Source organism: Acytostelium subglobosum (genome assembly GCF_000787575.1).
Source record: "Acytostelium subglobosum LB1 DNA, scaffold: scaffold16, whole genome shotgun sequence".
NCBI lineage: Eukaryota > Evosea > Eumycetozoa > Acytosteliales > Acytosteliaceae > Acytostelium > Acytostelium subglobosum.
Window position 1 is genome coordinate 378,523 of NW_012236517.1, and position 15,795 is coordinate 394,317.

At 44.3% G+C, this 15,795-nt stretch overlaps 6 protein-coding genes across 6 annotated transcripts; 2 read left to right on the forward strand and 4 right to left on the reverse strand.

The window, feature by feature from the left end:
* Nucleotides 1–163: 163 nt before the first annotated feature.
* Nucleotides 164–1,642, reverse strand: SAMD00019534_078710 (hypothetical protein; the record flags this gene model as incomplete). Its single annotated transcript, XM_012896911.1, has 1 exon — nucleotides 164–1,642. The coding sequence occupies one exon, from the start codon at nucleotides 1,640–1,642 to the stop codon at nucleotides 164–166; it is 1,479 nt and encodes a 492-aa protein (XP_012752365.1).
* A 4,317-nt stretch (nucleotides 1,643–5,959) lies between these two features.
* Nucleotides 5,960–8,741, forward strand: SAMD00019534_078720 (hypothetical protein; the record flags this gene model as incomplete). The annotated part of the gene is made up of 2 exons (XM_012896912.1): nucleotides 5,960–6,994; nucleotides 7,137–8,741. 2 exons carry the CDS (start codon nucleotides 5,960–5,962, stop codon nucleotides 8,739–8,741), a joined length of 2,640 nt encoding a protein of 879 aa, XP_012752366.1.
* Nucleotides 8,742–9,499: 758 nt separating this feature from the next.
* On the forward strand, nucleotides 9,500–10,399 carry SAMD00019534_078730 (hypothetical protein; the record flags this gene model as incomplete). The annotated part of the gene is made up of 1 exon (XM_012896913.1): nucleotides 9,500–10,399. The coding sequence occupies one exon, from the start codon at nucleotides 9,500–9,502 to the stop codon at nucleotides 10,397–10,399; it is 900 nt and encodes a 299-aa protein (XP_012752367.1).
* Nucleotides 10,400–10,464: 65 nt separating this feature from the next.
* On the reverse strand, nucleotides 10,465–11,921 carry SAMD00019534_078740 (hypothetical protein; the record flags this gene model as incomplete). Its single annotated transcript, XM_012896914.1, has 2 exons — nucleotides 10,465–11,241; nucleotides 11,388–11,921. Coding segments are annotated over 2 exons (1,311 nt in total), but the record flags the coding sequence as incomplete, so codon positions are not given.
* Nucleotides 11,922–12,243: 322 nt separating this feature from the next.
* Nucleotides 12,244–13,815, reverse strand: SAMD00019534_078750 (hypothetical protein; the record flags this gene model as incomplete). Its single annotated transcript, XM_012896915.1, has 2 exons — nucleotides 12,244–12,861; nucleotides 12,946–13,815. The coding sequence occupies 2 exons, from the start codon at nucleotides 13,813–13,815 to the stop codon at nucleotides 12,244–12,246; spliced, it is 1,488 nt and encodes a 495-aa protein (XP_012752369.1).
* A 558-nt stretch (nucleotides 13,816–14,373) lies between these two features.
* Nucleotides 14,374–15,636, reverse strand: SAMD00019534_078760 (hypothetical protein; the record flags this gene model as incomplete). Its single annotated transcript, XM_012896916.1, has 2 exons — nucleotides 14,374–15,000; nucleotides 15,064–15,636. The coding sequence occupies 2 exons, from the start codon at nucleotides 15,634–15,636 to the stop codon at nucleotides 14,374–14,376; spliced, it is 1,200 nt and encodes a 399-aa protein (XP_012752370.1).
* Nucleotides 15,637–15,795: the final 159 nt, after the last annotated feature.

Below are 15,795 nucleotides of genomic sequence, written 5' to 3' on the forward strand. Positions count from 1 at the left end.
GGTAATACAAATATTGTTTTGGTAAAGGTACAGTTTATTATAATAAATAACCTGGACAGGATATCGGCCATGGTTGAATCTTATATGTATGTGTGTGTATATATATGTATGTATATATGTGTATGTTTGTATGTATAATATAATAATAATAATAATAAATGTATTAACGACCATCGGACAGACCATCATGTGTATGATTGGACAGCGTTGATCTGTTGCTCTGGTCCGACGATGATAACTCTGTTGATTTGGGCGAGGACGAGAGCGGGGCGTTCGTGACCGTGATCGTGGGTGCGCCAGTGGCGGCCGGGGTGATCGTGTCCAATTCGTCCAGCTCGTTGTCGATGCTGTTGGCGCGCTTGGACGACTCCTTCTCGGGGGTCGCCTTGCCGCTCAGTTTGCTGCGCAGTTGTTGGTAGATGTGACGATAGCCCAGGAAGACTCCTGTGAGCACAATAATGATGACCATCCAGCCAACCAGCAGCATGATCAGTGGTGTGACGGCCAGCTGCTCGTCGAGCTGACCGGTCTTCTTGTTGAAGAAGCGGATGTTGGTGACGGCCAGCACAATGGACGCCCAGAACGACAGCGAGAAGAAGACGGTGCGCACTCGGTTGACCCAGGTCAGCAGGCATGGCTGGAAGAAGATGTTGAGCGTCAGGAAGAAGAAGTTGATCACGACCACTGTTGAGATGTAGGCCCAGTACTTTTGATATCCAAAGGCCACACAGATGGCTCCCATGATGGCCTTGCCTTGCAACATGACAAACACGACCTTGGGCTTGAACTTGATGTCCGAGATGTTCTGTGTCTGCGACTGAGCGAACGAGGCGGCCGGGTAGTAGATGATGAGCGCGATCATCGTGCAAACGAGGAAGGCGATGTGCTTGCCGCGCAGACATACGATCGACGAGTCGGCGTCCAGGGTGGCTTCGACACCGTTGGAGAATGTGCAGCCAATGCCTGCCAACATCATTGTGATGACTGGGAAGTAGAGTGTGTTGACCAGGAACCAGAGGATCGAGTAGATGTTGTCCTGGTAGCGCTCGACGACATTTGCGGCAGACTCGGCGCCGCGCTTGATGCCGTAGATGTAGATAAGGATACGGATGGCAATGACAAAGATGTAGGGCGAGAAGGCAATGACGAACATCACCCAGTAGGCCACCTCAAAGTAGGGGCCGCGTGCGTATGGTGTGGCCACGTACTTGAACGCCTCAAAGTAGTTGGAGCCGAGGAAGGCGCCAAACGTCGCGTTGAACGAGAACGAGCAGATCTGAAGGAACTCCACAAAGAGGCCCGCCATGGCCACGATGTTGGTGAAGTTCCAGCGCACGCCGTTGAAGGCCGGCGTCTCCCAGGCCTCCTTCGACGCGCCCAGATAGTACGTGCAGCACAGACAGAAGAACAGCAGTATGATGAATGTGATGAATGTCGCAAAGAAGATGTATCCGCGTATCCTGACCGAGTCTGTGTTGATCAGTGTGCTGGTGAGGCAGCAGACCACCGCCGCCACCAGCGCCAATATGAAACAGAATGCGCCCAGCAAATGATAAGGGCTCGATCTGATTGGTGACTTGACCGACTCTATCTCGTCGTCATCATCCTCGACCACGACTACCTTTTCATTCTTCTGTACCATGGTAATTGTATATATGTTGTTGCTGTAGTTGTTGTGGTTGTTGTTGTGGTTGTTGTGTTGGGGGTTGTAGATGAGTTGTCGCGCTGTTGTTACTGCCTTTTCGAAGTATTACACTGTGTCGACTACACTCGAATATGTGTCGTACTGTTTAGGTAATGTTATAATTGTTAATGCTACTGCAGTAATAATATTATTATCTGTTTGATATCAATGTATGTATGTATGCTACAAATAAATAAGTAAGTTAAGTTAGTCTCTTTGTTTGTTGTAGTTTATAGATTGATTGACAGATTGATAGATTGATTGATTATGAATGTTGTGATGAGTGTCACTCAATGTGTGATTGATCGAGATGTTTGGGGAGACTTGACAAAGACGATTGAACAAGTTATGTGTGTAGTATCAAGGTCCTCGCTGTCACTTCGAGATGAAAGTTAAAAATAGTGATGGTTGGGTGTCGTGTATCTGTTTGGTGGATTGATAGTGTTTTGATCGCGAGCCCTGAAGGCCTAATCTATTCAAACCTACTTGTTATCTAAAAGAAGGAAGAAGAAGTAATATCGCGCGCGCTTATATGTTTGTGTTGTATTTGTATAAATATATGTGTAATATAGTTTAAAAGAGGTCACAAGTACTATTACAACTTGGTCAGATGACAGGTTATCTTTCAGCGTGATATTTAACGATCAAAACACACAAAAATAAATAAATAAAAGGACCTGAGGAGCTCCTTTCAGTTGGGGACCTTGCAAAACAGATCAAAAAGTAGTGTTGTGTGTGAGGGTGTTTGTGAGTGTGGTTTGATTGTGATTGGAATCACATAGACTTGCAAGAAGGTTGCAACTCCATGTATCACAGAGACACAAAGACTAGTGTGTGTATGTATAAGAGTGTGGTTTCGTTTCTTTGATGATGTCGATGGTAATCTGTTTATAACCCAATGGACAGTGCTTGGGCTTGCGCCTCAGACTTTGCAGTCCATGTCACCAGTCAAGATTGATAAATCACGCGATGATAGATATCTATTTAAATGTGTTTATCATTGTGATGGAGGTAACAACTTACATTGATGTGATTATGAGGTCGGGTCAAAGTCGGAGTGAGTGAATGGATTGATTGATTTAATGAATGATTCAAGAGTCTGGAAGGTTGGATAAGCTTGAAAGGTTGTTGCTGAATAAATATTGTCTGTCTGCTCGTGCAGGTATGTCTTTGTATGTATGATTGATTACTACTAAGAGGTTAGAGGAAGAATGATTCAGTGGAATAGTACTACTAGTTCTATGTCTCACGCAACAAAGATCAGAATGACAACGATCACATTAACCAAGTTGTAGAGGTTGTCAAAAATTGCGTAATGGGTCGTGATGGTCAATCACCAAGCAGTGACCATTGACCACGTTCGGCCAAATCCTATCCAAAGTCTCACCAGACTACAAGCACAAATAATCCGAAACGAGCTCTCATACGATCCAAAGAGTTTTTGATCCAAAAAAACCAAGTCCTAAAAATAGGGAACACTGCGTACCCAGTCATTTCGGTCCAAAATTATCATGATAGATGGTAAGGTGCAAATACAAGACTAACCGGTCCCTACATTGCCCGGCTTTGTGTTCTCACTTTCCGTGTCCAAGCTACTTCATTTCGTAGTTTGATGGTCGGACAAACTAAACTACGAGATCTACATCCCAAGTTGATGCAGACTGGAGTCTTGTGGACCCCAATAGTTGACCGTGTAGTGCACGCCAACATGGCTGGACCAAAGTAATAGGACCTTAGATTTGCCATCGGTACATCTCTAGAGCATTAATGAATGAATGAATGAATTAATGAGTAGACTACCCTGGGAAGATCCATCTAGATCACGAGTAAGTATCAAATAGTATAGTCTGATCACTCTACAAAAAAAATCAATAGTTGGTCTTCTTATTCTAGAAAGAGAAAAGAGAGACACAGAGAAGGAAGGACCTTATTTGTTATAATAATGGTTGAATGATGACAATACTAAGGTCGTTCTTTAGTGACGATGGTGATGAATATTATTATTCCAGATTGATTGAATGCTTGATTTTGTATTTAATTTTTTTCAAATTATCTGAACGAAACGATTAATCTTTCTCTCCGAGGACAATAACAGACCTCCCAGACGATGGTACGCATGGAGATACCTTTGTGGGGTGGATAGCTAGATTTGATCAATATGATCACTCACACTTAGAGTGAGTGCAAACAAGACAACTAATAACCCCAACATTGCGAACCATTCACTTCCAGGCCCTCATCAACCAGTACCATCTTTGATTCATCAAACGACCTAGATATCGGTTGCTAGTTGTTGACCTTCTCACAATCTCTCTCACTCTATCAATCATTCATTGACCAAGTTGTTGACGAAAACAACGAACAATCATTATAATTATAACATCTATCCATACATTGCAGAAGCTGGAGCAGTCATAGATCCTTTACCAACTTTATACATACATATATATGTTGCCAAAACCAAAATAGTCTCTAATACATCAGCAGGTTGAAGGACATTGGGAACAGGCACAACARGGGAATTGGAACAAGACAGGATCAGCATCAGTCACCCACCCACCAAACACAGACACATACAAACACATATGCCTCTTTTAAAGATCGAGATCCACAAGCTACTTTAAAGGGTAAGTCTAATCAGTATTAGCAATATTCTTTTATGGATATATATGTACATTCACCGGAGTGAGTGAGTGTGGCCCACATGCACGCAACATCATCATGGATGGACGTATCTGCAGAACCATCATCTGTCCTTCCATCTCCATCCACACATCCATCCGTCCATCAATCTCATTCACTCTAGTATTGGCATCATACATACCCCCACATATGACATGGCATTCAACAACAGAAGTTTACCACTATCTCAACTTGTCTTGACTTCACTTCCCTTCACTTCACATGACATCAGTTTCAGTTAACTTAAGTTTGCAATATATTTATATATACTTAACATACAAATAAGTAGAAGTAGTATGTTTTGTTGTTGTTCATTCAGATCAGTCAGTTACATGGTTTGGTGTTTGGTGGTTGGTCGAGAGGACATGACCTAAACAGTTGGGAGTTTTTTGGTGAGTGTGTGATTGATCAACACAACACTGTTTTTTTGATGGTGAGTGAGCGAAAAAAAAAACATCGTTTGTTCTCAAAGTCAGCAGCTCATTCAATACAACCTTTGGTAGGTCGATGAGTTGCCTGCCAATGCTCAACCGAACTCGCTCATGTATGCCCATCCCATCCATCACTACCCCACACACATCACATATATTACAACAAACAAACAAACACTCTCTCTCGATAGCATACACATAATATTACACACACACACATACAGATAATATAATATATAATATATATTATATACTATATTATTACTAGTATTATTAAGTTGTTTGTTTGACAACAACACCGGATTGAGTCAGTCAGTCATTCATTCAGTCAGTCAGTCGTGCAAGTTAGTGTGTTGTGTTTGTGTTGGTTGGGAGAGAGTCAATCAATCAATCACCATCACTTCACTTTACCACACTCACTCACATTCAAACACACTCACACACATACCGTGACCGACACGCGGGTGTGTCCTCTCCTTCCTTACTTCCTTCTTCTTTAAAAAATTGATTGTGTTGTATCACTACACACTCTACACACGCACCACACATACCTACCTACCTACCAACCAACCAACTCAATCAATCAATCAACCTGACTGCTTGCTAATACAGTCAGTCCAGTCCATTCAGTCCAATCCAGTCCAAACCATCAAGTTGTGTATTCTGGTTCCAACTCCAACTCACACACACACACAAGTCGCGACGACACTCACCATTCATTCATTCACAAAACTCCCAACCTTGTATTAATACGACGACAACTTGTTATAACAACAACAAACAACACACCACTGATCACCATCCACCACTGATCAGGCGCAGTATAGCAACAGCAACAGATAGCATAGCATAGCAACAGCAGCAGCAGCAACATTTGTTTAACTTCACACGTGTGGATATTAGGACTAAACAGCAACATAGCAGTCAGTCAATCAATCAATCAAGCTAGCTAGCCACGCACACCAGTCAATCAACCAATCAATTAATCAATCTTAACCTAATATCAATATCACATCTCGATCCTTAGATATCTCTATCTCTCAATCTCAGCCTTGATCATTCATTCATTCATTCAATCAATCAATCATATCAAATACATTGTACTTGTATCAAGCAAGATAAAGCAAAGAACGCGCACGAGATAGACATATATACAACAAGGATGATGGACATCTCAGTGATGGATGACTCCCACTCTTCAACAAGTGGCAGTGACAACACTTCCGGAAACAGCAGCAATAGCATTTCCAACAGCAACAGTAACAACAATAGTAACAACATTAATAATAATAGTAGTAGATTGTCACGTAATATTAGTGGCAGTAGCTCAAGTAGTCTGAGGAGCCTGCTCAATATAAAGGACAGTAACACGTCGCCACCCCTGCAGACACAGGGCAGCCGCATCGGCGTCAGCAGCTCAAACAGCTTCAAGCGACTAAACTCAATCACACTGGGCGACCACGGCAGTCTGGAGGACCTGCTCAAGGGCTCGCTGCCAATGCTGTCCAACGGCGGCCCAAGCAGCAACAACCTGCTGCGTTCCAACACACCACATCGCATCGAGCGCGTCAAGTCCAAGTCCAGTCTGGAAGACCTGCTGCTGGTGTCCGAGGACAACTGGCGCACGGCAACGCCCAACCGCATCACAAACTCCAATAGCAACAGTCTGGACGACATCTGGCGTGGCCTGACCTTCTCGCCCACCTACAAGAACAGCATGCCCTCGGCACACTCCTTCCTGGACAACGATGGCACCAATGGCGACTCGCAATCAGTGTCCACTCCCATGTCAATCCTGCCGTCATTCTCCTCCACCAATCTTAAAGACCTGATGGCGCCATCCAGCAGTGTTTCATCACTCAAGCCTCCAACATCCAGCGCAAGCGTCGACGCCAAGATTGCTGAGCGCGAGGCACGTGAGAAAAGCATAGATACATCGCCAACGGTGGCTGCGGCCAACAACACAAACAGTGGTGTTTCGCCAGACCTCCCCTCGCCACGCAAGATCGACATTGCTCTGCCTAGCGGCGCTGGTCAGCAGACAATGTTGGCGCCGTCACCACTTCGCATGACGCCCACCAAGATATCATCTGACATTGAATCATCAGAGTACAGCGATGCCAGCGATGGTAACAGCAACACCTCTCCAATATCACCTCACTCTGAACAGTTAAACTCTGAGAAGAATGGTAACAATGTATGTTACCCGGCTAATGGATAATGGATAATGGATAATGGATACTAACTTCCACACTCACAAACACAGAGCCCAACAACTTCAACTGCAACAACAACAACAACAACAATATCTAATGCAACAACAACATCAACATCAACAGCAGCAACAACAACATATACAAGCTCAACACCATTATCAACTTCAACAACAGTATCACCAGCAACAGCTGCTTCATCAACAGCATGCTCTACAACAACAACAACAACAACAAGCACAGCAACAACATGCTCTCCAACAACAACAACAGCAAGCACACCAACAACAACAACAACAACAACAGCAACAACAACAAACAAGCCAAACAGACACAAACACAAACAAAAAAGATAAGGAGAAGACTACCAAGTCATCCAAGCAGAAGACATCACCAACGCTAAAGACATCGACACACTCACAGAAGAAGCGCGCAAAGATCGAGCCGGACAACAAGAAGGAGGACAGTCCGAGACAGGCTCAGCCTGCCTACCCCTCAGCCGCGGGCGCATACGGTGCCGGAGGCATGCAATCAGAGATCGAATCCAGTCCATTCCGTGGCACCAACGCCTACGGCTTTTCTACAACGCCCGCCACTGCTGGACAGTATCCCAACTCATTCATTCAACCTCAACAACAACAACAGGCGGCAGCGGCGGCAGCATCAGCGGCAGCAGCAGCAGCAGCCCTGCAGCAACAGAGACAGCATCAACATCTACAACAACAGCAACAACTTCAGCAGCAACAGCAACAACAACAACAACATGGAGAGATGAAGCGCGAGATGGACATCCCAGCATTGTGGAGCGAGATCAACAAGTACCTCAATGTGCTGATACACACGACCACCAAGGCAACCAAGGGCCAGTCGATCGCCTTCCACGAGATCACTGAGGGCATCACATCGTGCCACGCCATCATGACTGACCTGTCAGAGATCATGAAGGCTGCCAACCCAATCGATCCCAACACCTACTCGATGATGGTGCAGAGCGGCAAGATAACGCCACCCGGCATGTCATCGATATCCAACACACCGATCCTTGGCAGCCAGGCGCAGGTTGCGCCGTTCTACGCACAGATGATGGCTCAGAGCCCGCAGCACATGCCACCCGTGATGCTGGGCGCATCACCCGGCGTTCAGGGCCAGGTCTACCCCAACCACATGCTGCCAGACTCGATATACTACAACCCAGCCGCTGCTGCCATGATGAATAAGCACATCTTGAGCGGGCAGATGACGCCCAACTCTTCGTTGGGTGGCCCTGCCGTGGGCGGCCTGTACAACAACATACCATCCAAGAAGCCACCCAGAAGGAGAAAGCCAAGATTTGGCGATACCGAGCTGACGTGCCACCAGTGTGGCGTCACTAACACACCAGAGTGGCGTCGTGGACCAAATGGCGCCAAGACGCTGTGCAATGCTTGTGGTCTGGCGTGGGCCAAGTCGATGAAGAATGAGAAGCAGAAGGAGATACTGGCCATGTCGTCGTCTGTGGATGGCAAGAAGACAAATGGCAAACCTGAGGACCTAAACAACAGTAGAACAGATTTAGCATCTATGGATGATGACAAAGAGGATGATGAGGATGACGATGATGATGAGGATGATGTTGAGACAATCAGTGGCAGTGGCCATCAATCACACGAACAGCAGCAACAGCAACAACAGCATCAACAGCATCAGGTGATACAGACACATCCCCAGCCTCTCGTCACCTATCCCAATTAATTAACTAGACGGTCCTGTACAAATATATATATTATCTAACCATCACCAAACCCATTGACTGGCAAACAACAATTGCCATGTGTGTCGTGTCGTCTTTCATTCATTCACTCATTCATCGTGTCCACCATCATCTATTTGTCGTCTTCTCATTTATTTGTTACGGGTGATTGTCGGGGCGTCGCCAGGTCTCTTGAGCTCTCGCGCCCATGACCATACCTTACTTGTTTGCTGATTTTAGCGATTCGCATCAACATCGGCGCTATCGACCTCTGGTGCCATTACCAAAAGGCAACATTAATGAATTAAGTGGCAAAGATAAGAGCCAAGGGTGTATTATTATCTGATTGCAAAAACGTTGGTCATTGTGCCCCGATAGAGATATTTGTTTGTTTTGGGATTGGGGCGCGAGACTTTCGGTTTTTGCCTTGGACGAGGCAAGAATGAGTGAAACACACGAGTTGGAACGGATGACATTGCCAACCCCATGGGAACAAGGGGACCCGATAGAGGTCCCTAATATATAAACTTCATAATATATTTTTTGATTGACCAATAACAACATCGGAGGTCCCTCCTACGCAATCTGAATGTGTAGAGCTGCCTGCTGCAGACGACTCGTCGTCCTTATGACACTCTCTCAAACATTCATTCATTCTTTATTCGACTGACTGAACGACCGACAAAGTTATACATACATATACACTCAATCAATCAATCCAATCAATCAATCACACTTACATACACAATACAATAACAAAATGGAGTTACATGTTATGACCAACACATTGGACTACGAAGTGGAGACACTCTCTGGTAGAAAGATCTCTGTTCATTCAGAGAACAACGAGAGAGTTGGAGCACTCAGACAGAGAATCGCCTCAGAGTACGAGTACGACGGTGAGGTCGGTTCAGACTTCACTTTGTTGCACGAGGGTCGCGAGCTGGCCGACGACGACGTCGTCACCGAGTCACTGGTCAAGGACACCGTCCAGATCCGCAGAACTACATACTCCTGTCTCGTCGAGCACATCATTGCTCCCTTCCCCACCTGGCAAAAGTGGGTGGCGCGCGTCGGTTGCGTCATCTTTGCCGCCTTCTTCATCTCTGCCCTTGCCCAAGTCTCCTTCTACCTGCCACACGACACTGACCGCAAGGTCCCCGTCACACTCCAGACTCTGGCCGTCTTCTTGATCGGCTCGCTGCTCGGCTGGAAGATGGGTCCACTCGCTATCATCGTCTACATGATCATGGGTCTTGCTGGCGCTCCCTTCTTTGCCAAGCACGCCGGTGGCTACAAGGTCCTGTACGGTGCCAGCTCTGGTTACCTTTACGGATTTATCTTGGCGGCCTTCATCGTCGGCTTCATGGCCGAGCGCGGCAACGACAGAGTGTACGCCTTCCGCTGGCGCTCATCTCTGATAGCAATGCTGTTGGGCGAGGTTGCCATCTACGTGATTGGTGTGCCCGTGCTCGCCAAGTACGTCGGCTGGAACAAGTGCATCCAGCTGGGTCTCACCCCATTCCTGGTTGGCGATGTGCTCAAGATCATCATTGCTGCCGTGCTCATCCCATTGATTTGGAAGCTGTTGGCCTTCATCTTCAACAGACAGTTCACCTTCAAAGCTGGCGTTGCTTTGTTCAAACCAAGACTCCATTAAAAATGTAATTGAGTAAAGTAAATAAACAATCATTTATTTGATTGGTAAGATCAATTGATCGATCAATGATAAATAAGACAAGTTCCAAAGGATGCCCTTGACTTGACAGGGTCATTGTCTTCGTGTTGTATCCATTTGCATTGCATCTCTGAGAATCTTTGATTTTCTCCGTTACCACCAAGAGCAACAATTCCTTGTGATTGTGTATAAACACATGGTAATCCTGATGAGTTCATTCTTATTCTTTGAGTTGAATTCTTGTTGGACAAGTCTACCAAGATAGAGGATTTATCTCCCATTATGAACACATGATCATAGTCATCATAACATGAAGTAAGTTCTTCATCTGGATGGAATTCAGTCTTGAGGAACACGTAACATTTCTTGGTGTCAATGTTGAATGACAAGATGTCTGTGAGTGAAACTTTACACTCGACATCAACATTGCCACCAATGACAACGATCATTTTGTTGTCGAAGAATGAGTGTGATGCTCTGGTTGGCACATTCAATCTTCCAACTGATGAGAATTGTTGAGTGTCAATGTTGAAGCAATCAATTCGATCCAATAGTTTGTCATTGTGGAATCCACCGACCAAGTAGATGAGCTTGTCACCATCGTAGCATGTTGATATGCTTTCACCACCATCGACACCGATGATCTCAAGGTCATTGTGCCACTTTTGATCGATGAGTGAGAAGCGAGAGTATGTGTTGGCTGATCCTGTGCCTCCAAACACATAGACACTGTCTCGTGCATATACAACAGATCTGAATATGCGCTCTCTTGGTGTGCACTTGTCATCGATCACAGTCCACTCACCAGTGTCCAATGAATACATCGAACATGAGTCCTTCCAGAATGAGAAGATGTGATTCCTGAAGCCATGTTCAATCCTGGTTGGTTTGTCCTCGTAGATGTGCGTATCAAAGAGCTTCACGATACCTCTCTCCAACAAATGTATATCAAACCGATACGTATTGGTTTTGTGACAACATGAACAGCCTGTGTGGCTTGTGATGCTCTTCGAACAATGTCCAACAGTTGATCATCACCAATCGTGACATCATCGTCGCATGACTTGAACTGCTTGTCGATGAATTGATCCATTGACTTGGATGTTTGAATTGATCGAACTAACTGACTCATGATTTCAACTCCATCGCCATCTTCAACATTGTGATAAGAGTCGTTCACATTGTTGTAGGTGACGTGTGCAGTGATAATGGCAATCTCATTGATGATGTTGTTGATTGATGTTGTGGTCTTGTCAAGCTCATCATCGAGTTCCTTCTTGAGCTTTTGCTCCTCCATCATGAGATACTCATGCAACTCTCTGAACTGATTGGCGACACGTCTGTGTGAGATCTGAATGGTGTCATAGGACCATGCCAATCCTTTCAGCGTGTCCCAGAGTGTGTCCAGCCGATTGTCGAATCTCTTTATCCTCTTGTTGCTGGTGAACTGTGACTTCAAGCTGTGGACATGCTCAACTTCGTGCTTAACATGTTCTGTGGTCATGCAAACTGTGCACACGATCTCATTGCAGTCATAACACATAATCCTCTGTTTCTTGTTATGAATCATACATCTGAGTGTATCATCATCATCATCATCACCATCATTATCAATAATATCACCAACATTCTTCCTCTTGCTATCGTCACATCCATCCATCTTATCTCTATCTCTAAACTATCTTGTTGTAGGTGGATACAAAAAAGAATGAATGATGTGATGTTAGGAGTTTGACCAAGAATAATTATTTATTACTGCAGTGTCGTCCACCATCAATATGAATTAAAATGTCAACTTCAACGGTTCAAACCGATCAATCAATCGATCAATGATAGATATGACATGTTCCAAAGGAGGACCTATCCTCCACAGGGTCATTGTCATCGAGTGATATCCATTTGTCTTGCAGTTCTGAGAATCTCTCATTCTTTCCAGTGCCACTGAGTGCAGCAAATCCATGTGATTGTGTATAAATACATGGCCATCCTATTGTGTACATTCCAATACCTTGAATTGAATTCATGGTGGACAGGTTGACCAAGAGAGTGGACTCATCGCCCAAGATGAACACATGATCAAAGCCATCATAGCAAGCAATGATGAATTCCTCTGGATGGAATTCAGTCTTGAGGAGGACGTCACATTCCTTGGTGCCGATGTTGAATGACAAGATGTCAGTGAGCGAGACTTCACATTCAACATCAACATCGCCACCAACGATAATGATCCTATCCATGTAGAGGAATGAGTATGATCCTCTGGTTGGCACACTCAATCGTCCAACTGATGTGAATTGTTGAGTGTCAATGTTGAAACAATCAATTCGATCCAATACTTTATCATCGTTGTATCCACCGACCAAGTAGATGAGATTGTCACCATTGTAACATGTTGATATGCTTTCACCTCCATCGACTCCAATGATCTCCAGGTCATTGTGCCACTTTTGATCGATGAGTGAGAAGCGAGAGTATGTGTTCGGTGATCCTTTGCCTCCAAACACATAGACACTGTCTCGTGCATATACAACCGATCTGAATATGCGCTCTCTTGGTGTGTATTTGTCATCGATCACAGTCCACTCACCAGTGTCCAATGAATACATCGAACAAGAGTCCTTCCACAGTGAGAAGATGTGATTCCTGAAGCCATGTTCAATCAAGGTTGGTTCATCATCAAATGTGTATTTATCAATGAGATCCACAATACCTCTCTCCAACATATGTGAATCATACTCGATACGTATCGGTTTGGTGACAACCTGAACGGCCAGAGTGGCTTGTGATGCTCTTCGAACAAAGTCCAACAGTTGATCATCACCAATCGTGACATCATCACCGCATGACTTGAACTTTTTGTCGATGAATTGATCCAATGTCCTTGATGTTTGAATCGATCGCACCAATGTATTCATCACGTCAACACCATCGCAATCTTCGTCAATGTGGGTAGCATGTGCTTTTAGGTTGGCAATCTCATTGATGATGTTGTTGATTGATGTTGTTGTCTTGTCAAGCTCATCATCGAGGTCCTTCTTGAGCCTTCGCTCCTCCATCATAAGGAATTCATGCAGCTCTCTAAACTGATTGGCGACACGTCTGTGTGAGATCTGAATGGTGTCATAGGACCATGCCAATTGTTGCAATGTGTCCCAAAGTGTATCGAGGCGGCCATCGAACCTCTTTATCCTCTTGTCACTGGTGAACTGTGTCTTGATGCTGTGGACATGCTCAACTTCGTGCTTAACATGCTCTGTGGTCATGCAAACTGTGCACACGATCTCATTGCAGTCATAGCATATAACCTTCTGTTTCTTGTTATGAATCAAACATCTGAGTGTATCATCATCATCATTCTTCTTGCTATTATTATTATCTTTACCGTTACATTCATCCATCTTTATCTCTAAACTATCTTGCTGGGAAGAGAACAAAAAGAATGAAAATGTGATGATGTTGTTGATTGATGTTGTGGTTTTGTCAAGCTCATCATCCAGTACTTTCTTTATCCTCTGCTCCCTCATCATGAGATACTCATGCAACTCTCTGAACTGATTGGCGACACGTCTCTTTGAGATCTGACAGGTCGTAGTACCATGCCAATTGTTGCAATGTGTCCCATAGTGTGTCAAGTCGAGTGTCGAACCTCTTTATCCTCTTGTTGCTGGTGAACTGTCTTCAAGCTGTCGACATGTTCAACATCATGCTTATTATGTTGAGTGGTGAGACACACTGTGCAGATGAGCTCATTGCAATCATAGCATATAACCTTTTGTTTCTTGTTATGAATCAAATATCTAATTTTATCATCATCACATTATTATCTTTATCATTATTTACATCCATCTTTATCTCTATCTCAATCTTATAACTTTATACTTGAATGAATGAAAAAGGGAGAACATTTGACTTTGATTTATGGATTGGAAGTATTAATAAGTTGGCTTTGGCTTCGATCAATGATAGATATGACATGTTCCAAAGGAGCCCCTTCCCTTGACAGGGTCATTATTGTCTTGAAGTTGCATCCATTTGTTCTTTAAGAATGAGAATCTTTGATTCTTATCACCTCCACAAAGGGCAACAAATCCATGTGATTGTGTATAAATAAATGGCCGTATTAAACCTGCACGTATACTATTCTCCTTAACTGATTTAATGTTGGTCAGATCTACCAAGATCGTGGATGCCTTGCCCATGATGAGGAAATGATTGATGCCATCAAAGCATGTATTGATAATTTCATCTGGATTGAAATCAGTCTCGAGGAGTACGACACTATTCCTGGTTTCAATGTTGAACGACAAGATGTTGGTTAGTGAGACTTTATATTCTATATCAACATAGCCACCGATGACTATGATCTTATTGTTGCGGAACATTGATTGTGGTGCTCTGGTTGGCACATTCAATCTTCCAACTGTTGAGAATTGTTGAGTGTCAATGTTGAAACAATCAACTCTATCCAATAGTTTGTCATTGTGGAATCCACCAACCAAGTAAATGAGATTGTCACCATCGTAGCATGTTGATATGCTTTCACCACCATCGACACCGATGATCTCGAGATCATTGTGCCACTTCTGATCGATGAGTGAGAATCGAGAGTATGTGTTCGGTGATCCTTGACCGCCAAACACATATACGTTGTCCCGGGCATACACAACCGATCTGTATATGCGTTCTCTTGGTGTGAGCTTGTCATTGATCACAGTCCACTCACCAGTGTCCAATGCGAGCATCGAACACGAGTCATTCCACAGTGAGAAGATGTGATTCCTGAAGCCATGTTCAATCCTTGTTGGTTTATCATGAAGGGTGTATTTATCAATGAGCTCACTGAGGCCTGTCTCCAACATTAGTGAATCGAAATATACACGTGTTGTTGCGGTGACAGTATGAACATCTTTAGTGGCCTGTGATCCTCTTTGAACCAAGTGCAACAGTTGATCATCACCCAAAGTTAAATCGTCGGATGGCTTGAACTGTTTGTCGATGAATTGATCCATTGACTTTGATGTTTGAATCGATCGCACCAATGTACTCATCACGTCAACACCATCGCCAACATCATCATTGTGATTGATATCGTTCACATTGTTGTTGTGGGTAGCGAGTGCAGTGAGGTTGGCAATCTCATTGATGATGTTGTTGAGTGATGTTGTCGTCTTGTCAAGCTCATCATCCAGTACCTTCTTTATCTTCTGCTCCTTCATCATGAGATATTCATGCAACTCTCTGAACTGATTGGCGACACGTCGTTGTGAGATCTGACAGGTGTCGTATGACCATGCCAATTGTTGCAATGTGTCCCAGAGTGTGTCGAGCCGAGTTTCGAACCTCTTTATTCTCTTGTTGTCACTTGTGAGCTGTGTCTT